Genomic DNA, 14,698 nt, shown 5'->3' with positions numbered 1-14,698 from the left:
AAAAACACAAACATTATCTTCCCACATGTCTTTTGAGGGTTATTTATTTTCCAGGATGTTTAACCCTTTCTAGCCATGCGTCACACTAACCCATCCAAGAAGATGGTTCCAGCCTCCTTTTGAAAACCTCCAGTGAAGGAGCTTCCTTGACCACCCTAAGCTGTTCTGTTCCATTGTCTTACTGTTCTTACAGTTAGGAAGTTTTTTCAGAGATTTAATCTTAGGCTTTGACTACACTACACAGCTTTTAGCAACAGGGCTGTGTTGACACAGCCGTGTTGCTAAAAGTCAGACAGTGTAGCCGCTGCTTGTCGGCACTCTTGCTGACAAAATACTTGCACCCCCAATGAACAGAGCACTCCTGCCGACAACACACTGTTCACAATGACACTTGCCATGGCAAAACTCTGCCCCCTGCCCTGCAGCCATGGCTGCTCCCTGGGGTGTCCTTATCCCAGCAGGGGATGAGCCCAGACCCCAGGCCTTTCTGGCTCATTCATGCCCCTGGCAGGAAGCATCCAGCCTCTGGCTTCCTACCTCAGTGTCCCGTTTTTGACACCAGGTGAGCCGGGTGGGGGATCAGGTGCGAGGGCCCAGAAGCACAAACTGTCTTGCGAAACCAGAGCGACCTCCTGGAGCCGGCAATGCTGCTGTCTGGAAAGAGGGGCTTCTCCCGCAGCTCCTGAGAGGGCACGGGAAACACAGACAGTGAGGGGGCAACTCCATGGTACCGAGGGATTTGAGTGCTTAGCTCAGTCTGCTAACTCCTGGTAAAAACGACAACGGCCGAGTCGTCCCTGGGATTGTGCCTCGTGTTCGCTAACACTCCTGTCCTCCTAGCGTGGACGCACCCTTCCCTGCCAGAAAAGCTGTGAGTTCTTACAGCCAGCTAGTGACCACCTCTCCTTGTTAGAGAATCGTCCCAGAAGGGAGATGGGGCAATGAGGGGCACGAGCCAGGGACCTGGGAAAACCGAGTTCAGTTTCCTGCTCTATCAGACTCTGTGTGTGGCCCTGGGACAGTCACTCATGCATGCAGAGCTTCCAGAGAAAAAATCATAACAGAAAGACCCCTGCTCACCTCTCCCACTCCTACCCCCGGCTTCATGCCCCCACCCAGCACAGACAGGTCCCTTTCTGACCCTCCTTGTCCATCCCTTCAGGGCCCTGCCCCCCCGCAGCTCAGCCAGTCCCCTCCTTGCCCAGTGTAGGATGATATGGGGTTGCAGCTGCATTACTAGGGTTATTCTACATAGGGAAATTGGCTGGAAATAACCATGGGTTAGTTGGGCTGAATCTGCCGCCCACCCGGCATGAGGCCCACGCTGGCTCTGACAAATGTCCAGCTGGCCTGAGCCCCAGAGGAGGCGAATGGGATGCTGGGTGGGTCAGTTCCCCCCTCAGCTCACACACTTTGTAATCCTTCGCCTCCTCTTACACAAACAACCCCAACTCCTTCTGTTAGCATCACACTCCACATGCCCTTGGCCCCCACGTGCATCCTTCCCCTGCACTTGGCCCCTACCCTCCCCACCGGCAAGTGCTGGGGTTTTGTTCAGCCTGGCTGGCAAGCTCCTGCTGTTTGTGTGCAGGGAAAAAGCTGCAGGCTGATCAAATCCGCTGTTGTTCTCTCCAGTTCCGCCTTTGCCTTCCCTGCAGTGTCTATCTAACTCCTCCCTATATGTGCCCTGCATTTTAACCCCACATTAGCCTGCTCCGTTTCCGCTGTGCTTAGAGCTTCCACAGCATTTGGACAGAGAACTCCTCCTCCCTCCTGCCAGTTGGACAGAAGCCTCCGGGATCATGGGGGAAAGGTTTTATGGGCAGGATTTCCCGATGATTATGTTTGCAGATGACACAAAGCTGGACGGGGGAGTTACCAACACTTTGGAAGATAGAGCTAAAATTCAGAGGGATAGTCGATGTGCCCCACTGGGCTGACGGAGCAGCAGGCCTCAGCTGGGCCCGAGCCAAATGCGGGATTGGAGCGGGCGGGCGGGCTGCCCATTGTGGTGCAGTCCGGCACCATTGGGGAGCTGCTGAGATGGGTGGCACCGCAGCAGGCCCGGTATGCGTCGCAGAAGGAGATGCTGCACTTTGCACTTTCCAGAGCTGTCTGGAAAATTGTAAATCTTTTCCACCGAAAAATTGTTTTGAAAGAAACTAAAAATATTTTTTCACAAATATTTCAAGTTTTTCAACAAGGACCAAATCTCTAGTTTCCCCCCCCCCATTCTTTCCTTTCTCTCCCGCATGACTTTTACTGTTTTGGTACTGGGGGAATAAAGGAAAAACGAGAGAGAAAAAACAAAAACTGGAAACTGAAAACTGGAGATTTTTTTCCATGGAAAGTTTCAATGAAAACTAATTTTTGTTTTAGGTTTTGTATAAATTTTCAGTGAAAAAAAACAAAAAACGTTGAGCAAAGCAGAAAATTTCTGCTCATTTTTTTGTTCAATATCCCAGTTTTAGTTGAAAATAAAGTTTGGATGGCTAGTCTTCGAGCAGTTCCCTTGGTGAGTTCTCGGCTATGCCCAGGTCTGGTGGGCTCCTGGTAGCACAGTGAGGAACCAGAATTTTTGGCTTGTGAGACATTTCGCTTTTCTAAACTTCAGACAACAAAGTCAGAAATTAGAAATTTCCCATGGAACTGAAATATTTGAAAAATTCTGTGTCAGAAGAATCAAAATTGAATTTATAAACATCTCTCAGGGAGCCAGCCAATCTTGCAGCTTCATGATTTTCACTGAAACTGTTATGTTGGAAAATTTTGCACCCATCTCTAGTTGCAGGCTATTCCCTGGTCTCTTGGGGTCCTGGTGGGAGGTGGCGTTAGAATCCCAGACTAAGCTTTGCACCCCTTGTTTTCAAGGAGACTGAGAAACACAGTACATGCACATAAAGCATAGATCTGCTCCAAACTTTCCCATTAAAATTATTTTCTATGGAAATTGGATTTTTCAACAAAACTGACATTTTTACAAAAACTTTCCATCAAATATGTTGTGTGCCAGCTGCTGAAACCCCCCAATGTGTTTGTATTAATCAAAAGCCTGAAAAGGTTAAAAAAAAAAAAGACACCCCCCACCCTTTAATCAAAATTTTTTTAAAAAGTAATTTCCTGAGCACCTCTGTGATGGGCTGGAAGCAAGAATCGCTGGGTGAGACTCTCTGGCCTGAGTTATGCAGGAGCAAGTCTGGTCAAAACTCCAAATTTCTGTTTCGTTTCGACATTTAAAAATTTGTTTTCACCCTGAATCAGAACAAAACCAAATATTCTTGTAATTCCCGTGAAACAGAAATTCTGAAAATTATTGTTTTAAAATGTGTTTTGTTTTCATTTTTATATTATTTGTACGTTATTTCATGACATACGGGCGCACACTAGGACGTGCCCTCTCATATCATGATTTGTAATCTCATGACATAATAGTCAAAATATTTATTTATTTAATACACTAAAGCAGGGGTCCCCAATGCTGTGCCTGCGGGCACAATGGCGCCCCCGGGGCTGTTGTGTGCACTGCCGAAATGCCGCCGAGAAGTGTTGCCGTTTCTCGGTGGCATTTCGGCGGTGAGGCTTCTTTCCGCGGCTGCTTCTCAGCGGCATTTCGGCAGTGGGGTGTTTGGCACCCACCACAGTCTTTTGGAAATAGGAATGTGCTATTCCCACAGAAAGGTTGGGGACCACTGCACTAAGAGCTGTGACTGCTTAGTACAGATTGAAACATCTTGACTTATTTTCTAGATCAAAATGTCTATTTATGTTGCAGGGAAACAGTTGGATACCTGTGAAACTAACATGACGTAAATCTTGGAACTACCATGATGTTCTCTCTGTTCTACCCCTTCCCCCACCCTATGTTTTGTCTATTTAGATAATGTTACCTCATTGTTTCCTTGTATTCCTCCATCTGTCTGTATAGATCTGTTGTCTCTTGTCATGTACTAGATTGTGAGCTTTTTCAGGTACAGACTGTTTATTTGTTGTGTGTTTGTACAGCGCCTGGCGCAATAGGGTCCTGCTCCATGACTGGGTCTCCACCATAACACAAATAATAAATAAGAAACTGCAGCACAAACAGGAGACACTTTGAACTATGTCCTGTGATGCACTGCTCATAATGTAAACAATGTAATTTAGAAAATATTCAAAACAACATTTATTTTGCAGTATTTGCATTTTTATATTTTCCAAAGAATATTCATTTTGAAAATTATTTGCTTGTGTGAAAAATTTCCTTTAGTTGAAATGGCATTGTCCAGAGGAAAAATTTTTTTGTAGAATTTTACCTAACCGGCTCAGTGCAGGAGGCCAAACTGTCTGGATAGAATGGGCCCTGCTGGCCTTTGAACCTGTGATGCTATCCTGGGGTTCTCTATCTGAGTACACGCATGCACGCACTCCCACACACACTCACTGCCTATATTTCCTGCCTGCCTGAGCTGGGGTTCCTGCTCCAGCAGAGAGTGCTCTTATCTGTCTCTGTGGGTTCAGAGTTCTCACCACTGGGTTGTGCCTACCCCTCATCCCACTGGTTGTCCCACTTCCCCATCGTCCCCTCCCAGCAGAGAGGGACCTTTGTACCAAGCCCTGGGGCTCGCTGATTGCGCCCTCATTGCTTCTTTTCTTTTCCCCATGGGCAGGTTGTCTGGTTCGCAAACCCGCCCTGATCTCTCAGCTGGAGCGAGGGGAAGAGCCATGCATCCCAGATCCCCCAGCCCCTGCGGAGCAGGAGACCCAGAGGGACGTCCCAACAGGTGAGGGATGAATCAGCCAGCTCAGAAAGCAAAATCCTGGGATCCCAGCCACGAGTTCCCATGGCAGTGCCTCCTGGCTGTGTCTGCTGAGCCATGGGGAAAGGCAGAGCTTAGCCACAGAGCCAGGAGCTCCTGCATCCCTGTCCCACGGCCAGATCCACTGAGCCTTGGGGGAGGCAGAATCAAGACATGCTCTGCCTTTCCTTTCCACTCCTCATCACGGTGAATCCAGTGTGAGACGCTCACTGTCACCACTTCCAAGCTACTGTTACTCTGACATCCACCAGGCTTGGCTGTGTACAGAGATGCAGTAGTGCGGATAGCTGCATGATCGGGAAGTGTGGCCTGGTGCTTAATTGCTGGCCTTGGATGCTGAAGACCTGGCTTCTGTTTAACCTCTGACACAGACTCCCTGTGTGACTTTGGGCAAGTCATTTAGTCCCTGTGTGTGTCAGTTCCCATCTGTACACTGGGGATAACAGCCTTGCTCTGCTTCCCAGGTGTGCATGTGGATAAATTCATTAAGGATTGTGAGGTGCCTGCATACTATGATGCTGGGGCCTGTCAATACCAGAGATAGACAGACATTTAGAATCTTAGGGTGGAAGGGACATCAGGAGGTCATCTAGTCCAACGCCCTGCTCAAAGCAGGACCAACCCCAACTAAATCATCCCAGCCAGGGCTTTGTCAAGCCTGACCTTAAAAACTTCTAAGGAAGGAGATTCCACCACCTCCCTAGGTAACGCATTCCAGTGTTTCACCACCCTCCTAGTGAAAGAGTTTTTCCTAATATCCAACCTAAACCTCCCACACTGCAACTTGAGACCATTACTCCTCGTTCTGTCATCTGCTACCACTGAGAACAGTCTAGATCCATCCTCTTTGGAACCCCCTTTCAGGTAGTTGAAAGCAGCTATCAAATCCCCCCTCATTCTTCTCTTCCACAGACTAAACAATCCCTGTTCCCTCAGCCTCTCCTCATAAGTCATGTGTTCCAGTCCCCTAATCATTTTTGTTGCCCTCCGCTGGACTCTTTCCAATTTTTCCACATCCTTCTTGTAGTGTGGGGCCCAAAACTGGACACAGTACTTCAGATGAGGCCTCACCGATGCCGAATAGAGGTGAACGATCACGTCCCTCAATCTGCTGGCAATGCCCCTACTTATACAGCCCAAAATGCCCTTAGTCTTCTTGGCAACAAGGGCACACTGTTGACTCATATCCAGCTTCTCGTCCACTGTAACCCCTAGGTCCTTTTCTGCAGAACTGCTGCCTAGCCATTCTGTCCCTACTCTGTAGCAGTACAAGGGATTCTTCCATCCTAAGTGCAGGGTTCTGCACTTATCCTTGTTGAAACTCATCAGATTTCTTTTGGCCCAATCCTCTAATTTGTCTAGGTTCCTCTGTATCCTATCCCTACCCTCCAGCGTATCTACCACTCCTCCCAGTTTAGTGTCATCTGCAAACTTGCTGAGGGTCCAATCCACGCCCTCCTCCAGATCATTAATGAAGATATGGAACAAAACCAGCCCCAGGACCGACCCTTGGGGCACTCCGCTTGATACCGGCTGCCAACTAGACATGGAGCCATTGGTCACTACCCGTTGAGCCTGATGATCTAGCCAGATTTCTATCCACCTTATAGTCCATTCACCCAGCCTATACTTCTTTAACTTGCTGGCAAGAATACTGTGGGAGACAGTATCAAAAGCTTTGCTAAAGTCAAGGAATAACACGTCCACTGCTTTCCCCTCAACCACAGAGCCAGTTATCTCAGCATAGAAGGCAATTAGGTTAGTCAGGCATGACTTGCCCTTGGTGAATCCATGCTGACTGTTTCTGATCACTTTCCTCTCCTCGAAGTGCTTCAAAATTGATTCCTTGAGGACCTGCTCCATGATTTTTCCAGGGACCGAGGTGAGACTGACTGGCCTGTAGTTCCCCGGATCCTCCTTCTTTCCTTTTTTAAAGATGGGCACTACATTAGCTTTTTTCCAGTCATCCAGGACCTCCCCCGATTGCCATGAGTTTTCAAAGATAACGGCCAATTGCTCTGCAATCACATCCACCATCTCCTTTAGCACTCTCAGATGCAGTGCTCGTCCAGCTTTTCTAAATAGTCTTGAACCACTTCTTTCTCCACAGAGGGCTGGTCATCTCCTCCCCATACTGTGCTGCCCAGTGCAGTAGTATGAGAGCTGACTTTGTTTGTGAAGGCAGAGGTGAAAAAAATCATTGAGTACATTAGCTTTTTCCACATCCTCTGTCACTATGTTTCCTCTCCCATTCAGTAAGGGGCCCACACTTTCCTTGACCTTCTTCTTGTTGCTAACATAGTTGAAGAAACCCTTCTTGTTACTCCTAACATCCCTTGCTAGCTGCAACTTCAATGTGATTTGGCCTTCCTGATTTCACTCCTGCATGCCTGAGCAATATATTTATACTCCTCCCTGGCCATTTGTCCAATCTGCCACTTCTTGTAAGCTTCTTTTTTGTGTTTAAGATCAGCAAGGATTTCACTGTTAAGCCAAGCTGATCGTCTGCCATATTTACTAGTCTTTCTACATATCGGGATGGTTTGTTGCTCCAGCCTCAATAAGGATTCTTTAAAATACAGTCAGCTCTCCTGGACTCCTTTTCCCTTCATGTTATTCTCCCAGGGGATCCTGCCCATCAGTTCCCTGAGGGAGTCAAAGTCTGCTTTTCTGAAGTCCAGGGTCTGTATTCTGGTGCTCTCTTTTCTTCCTTGTGTCAGGATCCTGAACTTGACCATCTCATGGTCACTGCCTCCCAAGTTCCCATCCACTTTTGCTTCTCCTACTAATTCTTCCCTGTTTGTGAGCAGCAGGTCAAGAAGAGGTCTGCCCCAGCTGGTTCCTCCAGACCAGGGGTGGCCAACCTGAGCCTGAGAAGGAGCTAGAATTTACATTGCCAAAGAGCCACAGTAATACATCAGCAGCCCCCCATCAGCTCCAGCACCTCCCACCCACCAGCAGCCCCACTAATCAGCGCCTCCCCCTCCCTCCCCGCACCTCCCGATCAGCTGTTTCGTGGTGTGCAGGAGGCTCTGGAGGGGAAAGAGAGAGGAGCGAGGGCAGGGCAGGCTCAGAGGAGGGGGTGGGAAGGGGTGGAGTGGGGGCAGGGCCTGTGGCAGAGCCAGGGGTTGAGCAGTGAGCAACCCCCGGCACAGTTTCATACCGGAGCTCTGAGCAGTCATACTGCTCTCTTACATACAATGCAACTCCCCCAGCTTTTCTGCCCTGCCTGTCCTTCCTGAACAGTTTCTATTCACCCGTGACAGTACTCCAGTCATGTGAGTTGTCCCTCCAAGTCTCTGTTATTCCAATCACATCATAATTCCTTGACTGTGCCAGGACTTCCAGTTCTCCCTGCTCATTTCCCAGGCTTCTTGCATTTGTGTACACTATAATTTAACCTGTGTCTGTTAAACAGCTGCACTGGGCCGTGTGGACGTCCTTGTTCGGATTTTAGCCAAGTTTGTTTTGGTTCAGTTCCATGCAAGTGGAAATAGGTTAAGGGTAAACCAAAGTAGGCACCTCCAGGTGGCAGTTTGCCCTGGTTTAGATAACGGGGTTACTTTGGAGCTGGCTGGAGATTTTTTTCCATCACAAAATGACGATTTGCCGAATTTGAAACGTTCCATAGAAACATCTCAGTTCTGACAGAATTTGGGCTGAAAGCAGGCCGGGGACTGACAGAAACCTGCCTGGTGTCTTGCCAGCTCACCCCTCCCCAGCACTTCAGCAGCTCACCAGGAGGGCTGCCCCTGGCCTGGGGTTTCTGAACTACAGAGGCGCCAGGAGCCTGGAAGCGCTGGGATACCTGGCTCCTAAGGCCATCAGCAGCTGGCCTGGTGGCTGCCCCAGAGCCGGGGCTCCCAGGCGCTCCTGACTCCACGGCACCTGCCTGGACGGGCAGTCGGGAATCCCAGGGAGCACTTTTCATTTCACACACAGAAACATTCCTGCAGCTTGGTGTGTCCCAAAGGAAGTATTGCAGGGTCCAAGTTGTGGGGGAAATTTCCAGTTTTTGGGTTTTTGTCCCAATTCGGGACAAACTTTTTTCCAAAAACTTGAATATTTTTGTGAACTTTGAATTCCACTTTCCAACCAGTGTTAGTTTAGATCCCTCTGCTGGCTTCCCCCTGCACCTGGGGCCCGGCTCATGCACCACTTCTCTCTTGGTCCCCGCAGACACCGGGAGGGGGCTGGACGCTGAGGAGCTGGCTGTGCTGCACCACGGGGAGGCGGAGGCACCTGTCAAAGCAGCTCCAACACCCAAGGCCTCACCAAGATGGCCCAAGAGGAAAGTGCCCCAGAGCCCTGGCCGGAAGAGAAAGAAACCGTCTCTGGACAGAGAAGAGCCAGAAGCCCCCTCTGAGGGTGGGAAACAGCAGCTCCCCACCTGTCCCATGTCCATGCAACAGCTGCTTCCTTCTGTGTGCATGCAAAAGCCTTTCCTTCCTGTACGCAGGAAACAGCCGCCCCCACCCCTGTGCCAGGAACAGCCTGTCCCTCCCATGCACAGGGAACAGCAGCCCTCCACTCCTGGCAGGGAACAACCTGTCCCTCCCCTGAGCAGGGAACAGCTGCCCTCCACTCCTATGCACAAGGAACAGCCACTGTCTCCTCTGTGCATGGAACCGCTGCTTCCTGCCCTGCACAGGACACAGCCACACCCTGCTCTCAGGCAGGCACAGCAGCCCCCTCTGTCATCTCCTGTTAATTCCTGCTGCAGGAATCTGTTCATGCGAGGCTCCCCCACTAGTAAGAGCCTGCCCCAGTCTGAGAGGTGCAACCAGTGCCCTGAGTGTGGCCGGGGCTTCAGGCAGAACTCAGACCTGCAGCGGCACCGGCGCATCCACACGGGAGAAAAGCATTTCCACTGCCCAGTATGTGAGAAGAGCTTCCGGCTGCAGTCCAATCTGATCGTGCACCACCGCACGCACACCAGGGAGCGGCCCTACCAGTGCGGGGAGTGTGGCCGGGCCTTCTCGCAGAGCTCCAGCCTCCGGACACACAGCAAGATCCACTTGAGCCAGAAACCCTATGTTTGCTCTGTGTGCGGCAAGAGCTTCCATCACAATTCCAACCTCGTCCTCCACCAGCGCACCCACACCGGCGAGCGGCCCTACGAGTGCAGCATCTGCACCAAGCGCTTCAGCGACCACTCCACTCTGGCTCAGCACCAACGCATCCATACAGGTGATCGCCCCTACGCCTGCTCCGAGTGCGGCAAGTGCTTCAGCCAGGCCTCACACCTGGTCAAACACCGACGCACCCATGTGGGCCCCTGCACCGTTCTGGCCAGGGACACAGCTGTCCCCCAAAACAGGCCTGGCACAGGGGAGAAGAGAGATGCTCCTAGATACAGACCAGACTGTGGGATGGAAAGAGCCGCCCCCAGAGACAGGCCAGCCAAGGACAGAGCTCCTCCCAAACATGGGCTAGGAATGGGGGATGAGAGAGCCACTCCCCAAAATGGCCCTGGCACAAGAGAGGACAGACACACTCCCAGACATGGGCTGGGCACAGGGCAGGAAAGACAGCATGGAAAGATGTGCTGTCTCTGAAAGATGTTTTGGCAGGGGAGAAGGAGAAAGAGGCCTCAAAAGACACATCAGCCGCAGGGAAGGACACAGCTATCACCAATCACACACCGGGCATAGGTACGGAGAAAGCAGCAATAAAAAATCATGTTGGCCACAGGGAAGGAAAGGTTGACCCCCAAACCTCGGGCCAATGAGAGGAGAACTGCCCTTCAAAATGGGCTGGGCATGGGGGAGGACAATGCCAGACAATACCCCAAAGAGCTACAACAAAAGATGCACCAGCTGTGGATGAGGAGAGGGCTGCCTTGAAAGATGCACTGAGGGCAGCGAAGGACAAAGCAGCAACAAAAGAAGCATCAGCAGAGGGGAAGGGAGAAACTTGCTGCAGCAGAGGGGGAGAAGAGAGAGGCCTCAAGAGAGACGCTGGCCACCGGGAAGGGGAGATCCACCCCCAAACCTGCACTGGCCACGGGGAAGGGGAGAGCCTCCTTGAAACGTGCTCCAGGTACACAAGAGCCCAGACTTCAGTGGAGCCTTCTCATGTCACTGCATGGTACGGACAGGGGTGATTCATGGGGGGCAGAGACTGTGGGGAGCCCTGTCACTGAGCAGTAGGGTTGGGGATGGCTCATAGGAACATGCATTAAGCTGGGGGTTCACAGATCAGGTGTGAAACCCCATCAATGTGCAGGAGGGAAGTCATGCCAATGTTACAGGCTCACACTTAAGCAGCAACAGAGAAGCTGGCCTGGCGTGGGATGCACTAACAGCTCGGAGAGGAAGGGCAGCACGAAGGCACTTCTGGCACCACAGAGAGGCCCCGCTGGACCCGGAGCTGGTGGAGCGAATGGCTGGCACTTAACATGCAACCACAGAAATATGTTCAGGTTCTTGCCAAAAATGGTCTGTTATCAGATGTTTGGTTTTCCGACAGAAAGTAGCTTTGTAGTGCAGTGAGTGGATGTCCCCTCCCCGAGTCCCCCAGAGCACAATTGTAGAGGTCTCCAGGATGAGTGGGGACAATGTTACAGAGGTGGCAAAAGGGCCTGTCATGGGGTCACTCACCACACTGGCGCCTCCTGCTGGACGTTTTGGGAATTAGCTCAGTCTGAGCGGGTGCACCTTTGGGTGGTGGTGGGTCTCCTGCCCTCGTCTCTTGTCCTCGTCTCTGCCTGCAGACCCCTTATAGCTACTTATGATCCGTTATGGTCTACTTCGTGGCACAGCTCTCCGGCCATATCACCATCCGGAATGGGGGAACTCAATCCAACAAGAGTCCAGACACTCCTCCCAGTGGCTTGGCAGTCCACAGCTGGGATGCTCCCTCCGCAGCTAGTGGGGGAGGGGGCCCAGGCCCGCCCACTGCTCTGGGCCCCAACCCAGGGATCCTGCAAACAGCAGCTTCCTGCTGACTCGTCCTTCCAACCCATTGTCTCTAGTCCCAGGGCCACTTACCCGCAACCTCAGTTCCTTCTGCTCCTGCCTCTGGCTCCAGCTCCTTTGCCCTCTTCTCAGGACCTCGAGCCTATAAGTCCTGGCAGCCCATCAGGAGCTCTCCCTAGCTTCCCTGGTCCCTGCTAGTACCTGCCCTTCCCCAGGTGCTGGTCTCTCTGTAGCCCTCTAGGAAGCCAGTCTTCTCCCTAGGGCTCCCTGCAGCAGACTCCCTCACTGTGGTCTACAGCTTCCTTTTATATGGGCCAGCTGGGCCCTAATTGGCTGGTCCAGTCACCGCCCTAATTGTCTGCAGCAGCTGTCCTAATTGGATGTTTCCTCTGCAGCCATTCCTTTGGCTGCCTCCCACTCAGCCTCCCTACTACAAAACCAGAGTGAGGAGGTTGGCCGATGGAGTCTCCTGTGACTGTGGGGACTATTTCCGATCCTCGGTCCGTTCACGTATCCGGGCAGAGTTCCTCTGGGCGGCATCCTCTGACTCCCTCGATGCCTTTGAGGAGCAGTGGGCTCTGTCCGGGGTTCTCTGCTCGGTGTCCCCGTCCGGTTCCCTTCTTTTGACCCTTTGACCATACTCCTGTCCCTGTTATTTTATTAGTTGTCCCCTGGAATTTTTTGGGTATCTAGGTCCTGTGGATCCCCCTTTTAGGCTGGGGGGACCCTTTAGCAGTGGACGGGCTTCGCCCGCCCACTTCCCGGATCCCAATAAGACTCAGCCTCCCTAGGCTGGTTTTAACTCTCACAGGGACAGTGCAGGGCATGCGCCCTGTCACAGGGACATACAGGGAATATACCATCTTTCTTCTGCTCTTAAGCAGAGGGGACCACTGGGTCCCCCAAGATACCTCATAGGCATCCACATCACCAGCATCAGCAGAGCTTCCCAGTTACAAGAGCAAGCAAACCATTTGCTTTCTAAATAAATTCATAACCTAGGCTCCACAATAACCTTAACTCTGACCCAACCCAACTCATGAGACTATGGCACCATGTGTCATGACATACTAGTGGCTTATGAGGGTTCAGGGAGTAAGCGGGACTGTTCTCATGCTGCTTCTGCATGTGCCTGAATTGAGAGGGGACGTGTTTGGGTTTATTGCTATCTCTGAGGCTGAAGTGGATGCAGGGTCCATTCAGAGGCTGGTGAATCAGACTAGGGATAACGAAGTTAGTTCAATCAGGGAGGATGTGGACCAGAACTCCACTAGCCATCACATACAGTCCTTAGCTAAAACCTCTCCAACCCATCATCAGTGATTTACACCCATCCTGGACAACAATCCCTCACTTTCACAGGCAGTGGGAGGCAGGCCAGTCCTTGCTCACAGACAACCTGCCAACCTGTAACATATTCTCACCAGCAACTACACCCCGCACCATAGTAACTCTAACTCAGGAACGAATCCATGCAACAAACCTCAATGCCAACTCTGCCAACATATCTACACCAGCGACACCATCACAGGACCTAACCAGATCAGCCATACCATCACTGGTTCATTCACCTGCACGTCCACCAATGTAATCTATGCCATCATGTGCCAGCAATGCCCCTCTGCTATGTACATCAGCCAAACTGGAAAGTCCCTATGTAAAAGGATAAATGGACACAAATCAGATATTAGGAACGGCAATATACAAAAATCTGTAGGAGAACATTTCAACCTCCCTGGACACACAATAGCAGATTTAAAGGTAGCCATCCTGCAGCAAAAAACTTCAGGACCAGACTTCAAAGAGAAACTGCTGAGCTTCAGTTCATTTGCAAATTTGACACCATCAGCTCAGGATTAAACAAAGACTGTGAATGGGTAGCCAACTACAAAAGCAGTTTCTCCTCCCTTGGTGTTCACACCTCAACTGCTAGAAGAGGGCTTCATCCTCCCTGATTGAACTAACCTCATTATCCCTAGCCTGATTCTTGCTTGCATATTTGAATATATTGAATTTCCACTACATGCATCCGACAAAGTGGATATTCACCCATGAAAGCTTATGCTCCAATACGTCTGTTAGTCTATAAGGTGCCACAGGACTCTTTGCCTGTATTTGGTGTTTGTTTTTTGTTGGGTTTTGAAAAAGAATTGTAAAACACATGTGTGACAATTTACTGTAGATGATTATATCTCCCCAATAGTGAGATTATGGGATGGAGTCAGCTTCTGGAAACCCTGACTTTGGTGAGTAGATCCTACTCAGAGGGCCTGATCCAAAACCTTTTGAAGGTCAATGGAAAGACTTAACTGGGCTTTGGACAAACCCTTATGCCTGTTGACGGCAATGAGATGACTCAGATAGAATCATAGAAATATAGGACTGGAAGGGACCTTGAGAAATCATCAAGTCCAGCTCCCTGCCCTGAGACAGGACTAAGTAAACCTAGGCCATCCTTGACAGGTGTTTGTCCAACCTGTTCTTATAAACCTCCAGTGATGGGAATTCCACAACCTCCCTTGGAAGCCTATTCCAAAGCTTAACTCCCCTTATAGTTAAAAAGTTTTCCCCAATATCTAACCTAGATCTCCTTTGCTGCAGATTAAGCCCTTTACTTCTTGTCCTGGCCTGAGTGTACATGTGCATGAGTTAAGTACGGTTTATTGGGTTTTTCCAGCATCATTTAATTCTCTCTCTATATATTACAGAGCATCAGTAATTGCACCGGTTAGAGTGCAACATGATTTCATAGAATCATAGAATATCAGGATTGGAAGGGACCTCAGGAGGTCATCTAGTCCAACCTCCTGCTCAAAGCAGGACCAATCCCCAACTAAATCATCCCAGCCAGAGCTTTGTCAAGCCTGACCTTAAAAACCTCAAAGGAAGGAGATTCCGCCACTTCCCTAGGTAACCCATTCCAGTGCTTCACCACCTTTCTAGTGAAAAAGTTTTTCCTAATATTCAACCTAAACCTCCCCC

The 14,698-nt window shown here is 50.4% G+C and overlaps 1 protein-coding gene across 1 annotated transcript; it reads left to right on the top strand.

Moving 5' to 3' along the window:
* The first annotated feature begins 1,921 nt into the window (after window positions 1–1,921).
* Window positions 1,922–12,204, top strand: LOC119856543 (zinc finger protein GLI4-like). The gene is made up of 3 exons (XM_043516122.1): window positions 1,922–2,067; window positions 4,498–4,760; window positions 8,976–12,204. The coding sequence occupies exons 1-3, from the start codon at window positions 1,922–1,924 to the stop codon at window positions 10,352–10,354; spliced, it is 1,788 nt and encodes a 595-aa protein (XP_043372057.1). The 3' UTR covers window positions 10,355–12,204.
* The last annotated feature ends 2,494 nt before the right edge of the window (window positions 12,205–14,698 follow it).

Source organism: Dermochelys coriacea, chromosome 6, assembly GCF_009764565.3.
Source record: "Dermochelys coriacea isolate rDerCor1 chromosome 6, rDerCor1.pri.v4, whole genome shotgun sequence".
NCBI classification, from domain to species: Eukaryota; Metazoa; Chordata; order Testudines; family Dermochelyidae; genus Dermochelys; species Dermochelys coriacea.
This window is presented reverse-complemented; position numbering and strand designations above follow the sequence as displayed.